Source organism: Pterocles gutturalis, unplaced genomic scaffold (genome assembly GCF_000699245.1).
Source record: "Pterocles gutturalis isolate BGI_N339 unplaced genomic scaffold, ASM69924v1 scaffold11049, whole genome shotgun sequence".
Classification (NCBI taxonomy): Eukaryota; Metazoa; Chordata; class Aves; order Pterocliformes; family Pteroclidae; genus Pterocles; species Pterocles gutturalis.
Window position 1 is genome coordinate 1 of NW_010130759.1, and position 8,168 is coordinate 8,168.

The window sequence follows — 8,168 nt, forward strand, 5'->3', positions numbered from 1 at the left end:
AGCCGCGAGCTTCACCCCGCCCGTCGGCTGTGTTCAGCGATCTGCTGTTGAGGGGTTTCATTGCAGTGCACCCAGTGCGTGGGGTCGGTGCTGCTCGAGGGGTGACAAGGTGTGAGTATGTGCGCAGGCGTTCAGCTGCGTTAGCGGTGTCCGATCTCTGCTGAGGCTGCGGTCGCTGGCTCTGGCACACTGTGTTTCCAGTGGGAACGGCCGGAGGTGCTGAATCAGTTACCGATTCACAGAACACCAACATACGTTAACATATATACTGTCTCGTTATACAGCGTTAAAACAAAATGTCATCATTACTGCCATCATCCTTGTCTTCACTGGTACACAGCTGTACTGCTCCTTCATGGGACTCTGACCTTCCGGAAAAGTTCCTTCTTCCTCATGCTGCTGAGGCAAGTTCCTTCTGTTCCAGTTCAGCTTGACTGTTTTTTTCATTCTGTTTACTTGGTTAACAAAGTTTCCAAACGTATTTTGAAACATACTTCCTAGCTACAGATGAGAAGTAGGTGATATTTTAAAAAATGGATGAGAGTGCTGGACATAAAAATGGTGTACCGAAAACTATGGAAAAATCATTATTTGTTCTTTTCTGCTTACATAGCAGTCTGCTAGTTAGTAGAAATGAAACACTATGTTTAGTCTTCCAAGATGCTGTTTTCGCTGGAAGTAATTAAATTTGAGAACTTAGTTTTGGTTATATAGCCAAGAAAAAGCTATAGTCACCTGTACTGTGTTGCACATGTTGAGGTCTACCAGGAAATGTGAGCCTGTAATGAAACAAGACGCATAAATATGTATATATATAAAAAATAAAAAACATTAGATGATTGGCATGTAGTTATTTGCCTTATGGCAACAGTTGGAAGTGGAGCAACCTACATTCTGATTCTGTGAGGAAGTGATTTTTTTCATTGGGAACTTCACAAATTCTGTTACTCGTTTTCTCAGTTGTGCCAAGGAAATAAACTCTTGCTCTGACAAATCCTTTTGGTGGAGATGCATCTGGCACTGGCTGAAAGCAGGAGAAATGGGTCCTGGTAGGTGGGGAAAGCAAGACAAGGCACTTCTGAAAAACAGGGTAGTCGATGGAGCACTGAGCAGTAAACAGATAATGTGCTTGGCAAGGGCATCGGTCATGCTGGAGTGTGAGGATAGAGGCAGGAGAGAGATGTTTGGAGAGGGGGTGGAGGTGACAGCAAGTTCCTGGTGCTTGACAAGGAAGGGGGAGAATGAGATGTGCTGAGGTCCTGGGCACTGATGGTTGGTTCTGGACTTGCTGTGAATCAGAAGCATTGTGTTCCTGTGCAGCCCTGAAAGGTGAGGAGCTTTCCCAAACTGTCAAAAGAGGAAAGTCATTGCTGCTTCCAAATTGGAAGAACTCTGCTGTGAAAGATAATATTGGTGTCTAAGCAGGACTTGGCCTCCATCTTCACTATTACCTTTGCCTTGTAGATCAGGTATGTTCTGTGAGCTGTCAGTTTGAGGGTATATGCTGTGATATCACAGGCTTTTACCCTTGTTGGAAGTCATAAATGAGAGATTTGTTTGATCTTTAAAATTTCTCCTAAATGATTCTCCTGAAGAGCTGACTTATTTTATGTTGATATCCTTGAATTAGCAAGATAAGTGTCCTAACTGTGGGTGACATAATTATGAATGCTATTTCAGGGAAAAACCTATGTGCCAACGGGAGAAGCAGGAAAACTCTGTTCACTGATTCAGCTGTATAAAAACGATTATCACAGACCTACAAAAGCCATCCAAGATGGAAAATATTTTACTGATCTCAGCAAAGAATCTGACAGTCTAGAACACCGAGTAAGAAAACATTTAAGGCATAAACATAGAACCAATGCAAAGGTACATTTCTTACCCAAATCTTAAACTAACATTTAGTCTTATAATCTTATGCATCATTGTGAAGATTTTTTTTTGTTGTGTCCTGTGCACTAAGAAAGTTTCTGCAAAGTTGGAAGGAATTTGGTGGGGTGTTCGTTAAAACAGAAGGTGGATCACAATTAATTCCTGTTTAACAGTGTCATATGGAACTTGCACAGAAACCTGATGGAATGAAGAGTTTTGATTTCTTTTAAAATTAAATGTGATTTGTCATTGCTGACTTTCTTAGCTTTCTTTTGGAAGTCATAAGCCTAACCTTTTGTTCTTGCAAGCTAACAGAGATGGGTGTTTATTCTGAACTTTTTTTTTTTTAATTTTAAAGATAATCTTGATCTTCAGGTTTTCATAGACAATGCAAGTTGTCTTGCAGCATGAGGCTTTTTATTGATCATTAGAGAGAAAGTTCAGTTCATAGAGAAATAACTGTGGGGAAGACAATTTCCTGAGAATGGAAAGATAGTATGAGTAATTTAGGTTTCTGGTAATTTCTCAGTTTGGGAAGTCTTCTAAGCACTTTTGCTGATAAATTACTGTGGGGTCACAAAACACCATTCCTGTTTATATATTAATTATTTGCTGATAGCATCTCTGACTCAGTGTAGTCAGGAGAGGACAGGACTGCTACTGAATACAATGTTTGTAAGTTTGCAGTGCATGCAGAGTGGAAACCTGGAGGCAGAGTTCGGGTCCACGTACTGACTTTACAGAAAAACATGGGATCAAGATTGCAGAGTATTCTGATGAATTATATGCAGGCCAGGATAAGATGACTGTTTTGCAAGGAGTTGTAGTAAAACTTTTTGGTGCCAAAGTTTCCACCTTGAGGCAATGGGTTTATCCTCTCGCTAGTGAAGTTAAAATGTTCAGAATTTACAATTTGAAAGTCCCACAAGTCTATTTTTTTTAAATGGGAAGTTACTCTACCCCCAAAATTCGACATTTTAAAATTAGAACTTTAGTTGACAATATTACAGGCACATAAATTCTTTTGGATTTGCAGTAACAGTTAATGTAGGTTAATTTTTTGTGATTTCTCAGCCTATACTTTCTGGTTCAATCTTCAAATTCTCCTATCTTTCTGAAGTTCCTGAAAGGCTTTAATACTTAATCTTTAAAATATTATGAGTTGTACAAATGCTTTTACTATTTGACTATGCATTTAAGTAACACTTAAATATCTAGGTCCTTTTAGCTAAAATAAAGAAATTGGTTTATGGAGTGATGCTAGCTTGCTTTCCTCAGCTACAAAGCTCTATGCACAAAATAAATTGAATCTTTAGGGTTTAAGCCACCAACTCAAAGTAGCTTGTGAGTATGTGAACTTTTATAATTATATGTACCAAATTTGAAAATGTAGCAAATTATATGTACCAAATTCAAAACTATTGAAAGAATGCTCAATCAATTACAATCAGAAGTAATTTTTTACCGTTTCCTGCTTTTGTCTTGCAGTTAAACAGTAAAAACATTGACACTTTGATGCACAAGTTAAGTGAAAATGAAACCCAAAATACTGTAAGTGAATTAAGATTTCTGTCTCTTTTTATTCTATGCTGTACATCTGAAAATCGCGACATCATGGTATCATAAAATTTCAAGTGACAGTGGCAAGGTGGGAGTATTTGTCGTTTATCATCACAAAATGGAGTCTTAGTTTTACATCTGTAATGTTCATCAATGTGCATTGCTGTTGCATTGTTGTGTACAGACATTAAAATAATTTATTTGTTATTTTTTTTCCATGAAGAATCTCAGGAGAAAAATACTTGAAAGGGAGAAACATTTTAAAGGACTTTCATCCAGGCTTCAGCTTGAAAAAGTGAGTGACCAGTTCTGTTGGAATGAATGTTTTCTCCCAATGTACTAGATTCTTATTTACAAATTTTAAATTTTGAGAAAAACAATTATTACAAAGATCTATGAAAAAAAAGAAAATCCTGAAAGATGTTTCCTACAGAAATATCTTGAAACCATCAAGACTGTATCCAAACCTGTTAAGGGTACAGGTTATCCTTAGCACTAATGTCCCACGAGAAAAACAGTTATTACAAAGATCTATGAAAAAAAAAAGAAAATCCTGAAAGATGTTTCCTACAGAAATATCTTGAAACCATCGAGACTGTATCCAAACCTGTTAAGGGTACAGGTTATCCTTAGCACTAATGTCCCACGGTTCAGGGAGGGGCATACATCTAGACAAATGGCTTTTGGCTTCTCATTTACGAATTTGCAATAGTTCTGTAAAAAAATACTTACAATGAAGTAATACTGAGTAAACTAAACAGACACTGTTCACGGTTACTTTCCATGGCTCTTTGAACTCAATGAATAGAGAGAGGTAACACTGACAGCAGAGCTACCGCCATCAAAGGCTGACAAGACCTCATTCATTGTCTGAGCCAAAGGAGGGGGCTCAATGCAGAAACCAACGTAGGAAGAGAAAAATTATCTGTCTTGTATAAGAAGATACTACAAAAGTTTCAAACTTATCTTACTGGTAGTTTAGCAATCTGTGTTACAGTTAGCATATACCTAAAGCACACTTTATGGGTATGCAATGCAGCATGGTTCGGTGTTAGTGAGGGACAGAGTAGGCTCCATTAAGGGGACAATGTTGTACTTTGATTTTTGTAACTCCTTGTGATTTGCTGAGAGCCATAGTTCTTCTTTAAGAATTTTTCTTTGCTTAACCAAGAGAACATATCGCTTTTCTGCAGAATAAGCTTAGCCAGCAATGGTAATAGAGGAGCCTGTGGGGGTGCCCCCTTTCACACCTGGCAATTGGCATGTATTTGCCTGTATCTTGAAGTGAAGCAGCATGTTTTCATAGGAACATCCTTTGCTTGAGAGTAGAAATGCTGAAGAGAAAAGCCTGTACAGGTTCTGAAGACCACAATGCCAGCAATCCTCAGCATTGATGGGATCTGCACAGATTGCCATGCCCTGACAAGAGCTGTGTCTAATGTTGAACAATTCGGGGTGCCCAGCATCTGAAGGGACAAATGATTATCTGTGCTATCCCCTTGTTCCTTCTTACGTTATCTCCAATTAACGGCGTTTTCATCAATACCTGACTCAGTCTCCCTTTCTTACTGGTATGTATAAGGAACACTTGTACTGGTGCATTACAATGCTCTTCTGGTCTATACTGATAACATGACTCCTTTCTACCTGTTTTCTTTATTTCTTGTTTAGAATGATCCAAAGGAATCAAGTTGCAAGAAATTTTATAGAATCATCTGATCCCAGTTCTGGTGGCATAAGTTGCCTCTTTCCTTATCCTTCCTGTGCCCCCCCAAAATTAGAGTTTGAATTAAATGTATCAATACTTCTAATAGCAGGTGGTGATCTTTGGTATTTAATGAAGATCAGTTCAGGTCTAATTAATCAGGGCAGAGCTGATCAGTGTGGCTTTAATTTTTGTCAACCTGCTAGCTAGATGCGTTTTCTCAGCCTGGATTTCTGACTTTGTGCTTCCAGGTTTTGTTCATACTACTTAAAGAGTCAGATTAAATACGAGGCATCAATTATACATGCATTCTTTCAAGTTTGTGATTTCTGTTTAACATTAATGACATTAGTAACAAGTTACTGCTTGTGAATATACTTGTGGAGCATGTTTTATCTTTTCCAGCTTTTGAGGACATTCAAATGTCAAACTGTAAGGCAAAGTAGAAAGAATATAGATAGCTTCACATAGTATATCTCCAAAGACCAATAGATTTGTGTTTATTTGTCTTTCATAGGTCAATGTACGGAAAGAAGACCACCTGTCAAGATCAGTGAAGTCAGTAGAAGCTCACCTGCAATGTCAGATTCAAAGAAAAGAAGTGGAAAATGATGAATTAAAAGTGAAAATACAGGTCAACATATTTTTACTGAGGTTTCAGTTTATTTGAAAGAATTAGAAAAACCTTATTGTGGTCAGAGTTTAACCCAGATGTGAGAGTTAAGTCTTAAAGTATCACCTGAAATCCATCTCTTGGTAAAACAAAAATCCCAAACAGTAAAAATCATTAGCATTTATATTTTGCACAGTCTGCCTGACCACACTGTCTTAATTGCAAGGGTTTTTTTTCCTTCTTTTCTCAATTTGTGGATACTGGCAGTTCTGCTGAAGAGAAGCTAAGCACACATAGAAGCATTTGTAGTCATGTAACTGCTATCTAGAAGATGATTTTCTGTTGTAAGATAAGGGTGATGAATCACCACCTGTTTCTTTTCATTGTCTGTGAAGGAATCAATAGACCTCTTAATACTGACTGAAAGAGAAACACTTAAAACTAATGCCTAACCTCCCTTTTTTTAAAGCAGGTGAAGTGATTTCCATTTTCTGTGGTAAAAAGCAAGAAGTAAATTTAGGCATTTGCAGCAGTTACTGGCTTTAGAAAGTGGCAATGAAGAGGTCACTGTCAGAGGCTGAAGCTGTATGTGACCTCAGATTTTAATATTTGAAACTTGTCAAGAACATAGGCATGAGTAAGAAGTCATTGGCTGAAAAATAATGTATTTTTAATTTCTGAACTTTTTTAGTAGCATACATCCGCTACAAATTTTATAATTGGAGGTTGTTAAGGAACCTATAGCAGCTCAATTTTAAGAAGTCGTGTATGTCCATGTCTGTATAAATACCTCAAGTTTTCTTCTGAATAAAAATAGCTTTTTTTGTTCTACCTAGTACAATTATTAGAATTCCAACAACATTTTCATTAAGTGATACTTTGATAAAGTAACTTGATATGCAACTGTTTTTTAAAAAGTTTAAACTGTATTATTTAAAAGTTTTGTTCGTTCACTCTTCAAAAAGTGCTGAAGTCAGTTGCTAGCTTAAATAGTGGTGATGAATTTGTTAGTATCTGCACAAAAGCTTGCAACACGTTAGCATTACCCTTATGAAATTAATTCTCAGTTTAAATTTGCCTCAGCCACTGAATAATGTGCAAAGCATTTACTCTTAGTGTGATTGTGACCTCCTGCGGTTATAACAGGGGATGACAGTTGTTCACTTATGCTAACAGTTAAAGAAGTCTGTACATAGACTCAGATTTTCTATTTGCTCTGTTTATTGAAGGCCTCCTCCCATGGCTCCCCCAAGTCACATCTTTGTTTATTAAATGCACTATAAGCATCTTTATATGAAAACCACTTCCTGCATACTTAGGGTTTTTTATTATTTCATTTTTTGAAATAGTGTTTTCCTTTTTGGTGGATCCCAGACCGTATTTCACTTGGAAAACCACATACATTTTACATTGAGTATGGATAAGTTTTGGGGCCATTAGCAGGACCTATACTGACAGATATCTTCTATGCTATATGCATATTTTATATCAACTGGCAAATAGTATCTTGAATAACGCTGGCACATTAATGTAGTCAGCAGGTAAATGACACATCATTCTGCTCTTTATTCATGTAGAACATAAGTGTCAGACCTAGCCTCAAATGAAGGAAACAAATGCATTAATCATTCTTATGATTTGGATATTAATCAGTGACTTGAGAAATTTATTTACAGTGCTAGCCTACTTACACTGCTGTAGTCTGTCAGAAGAATAATAAGTGATATGAATGGAACTTGCATGTGTCTTCATGGAAGTAGTTGTCTATTGGTAGCTTGGTCATGTTTTTGATAAGCTGTAACACCTTAAAAATAATTGCATCCCAGATTCTCCTTGAAGCAGAGTGTGGTATGGCTTTTATTGTATTTCATAATGTAGTGTTTTAATAGTCTGGTCTTTTTTTCCATTAATATTTAAATAAAAACTGCTATGTTGATGAAAATTGCAAAAGTCATGAAGTTAGGTCAGCTTCCTGGGTTGGATGGGATCAGGCCACTGCTTTCATCAGGGTGATTTAAAAATCCAGTTAGTTGGAAATATTAACAGCAATAGAAAAGATAATCATAGAATCATAGATGCATAGAATGGTTTGGGTTGGAAAGGACCTTAAAGATCACTAAGTTCCAACCCCCCGGCCATGGGCAGGGACACCCTCTACTAGACCAGGTTGTTCAAAGCCTCATCCAGCCTGGCCTTGAACACCTCCAGGGATGGGGCATCCACAGCTTCCCTGGGCAATATAATGACAGTTGTAGAACCCACCTCTCATCTCAATTGCTTCGTAAACTTTTGATAATATAATTAAATGCATTATAAATACATTTAATTTAAATACATTTTTACATGTATTTAAATAAAAATACATTTAATGCAAATGTATTTTATTTCCTGAGTGCTGCAAGATCAAGCAGCAGG

At 37.1% G+C, this 8,168-nt stretch overlaps 1 protein-coding gene across 1 annotated transcript in view; it reads left to right on the forward strand.

Moving 5' to 3' along the window:
• Positions 1 to 1,680: 1,680 nt before the first annotated feature.
• LOC104466796 (outer dense fiber protein 2-like) overlaps positions 1,681 to 8,168 on the forward strand; it is a gene marked incomplete at its 5' end in the record, with an annotated part of 19,105 nt that continues 12,617 nt past the window's right edge. Inside the window, 4 exons of the mRNA XM_010080337.1 lie at positions 1,681 to 1,830; positions 3,364 to 3,426; positions 3,659 to 3,730; positions 5,658 to 5,774. Coding sequence (XP_010078639.1) covers positions 1,681 to 1,830; positions 3,364 to 3,426; positions 3,659 to 3,730; positions 5,658 to 5,774 — 402 coding nt within the window. The remainder of the gene's footprint in view (positions 1,831 to 3,363; positions 3,427 to 3,658; positions 3,731 to 5,657; positions 5,775 to 8,168) is intronic.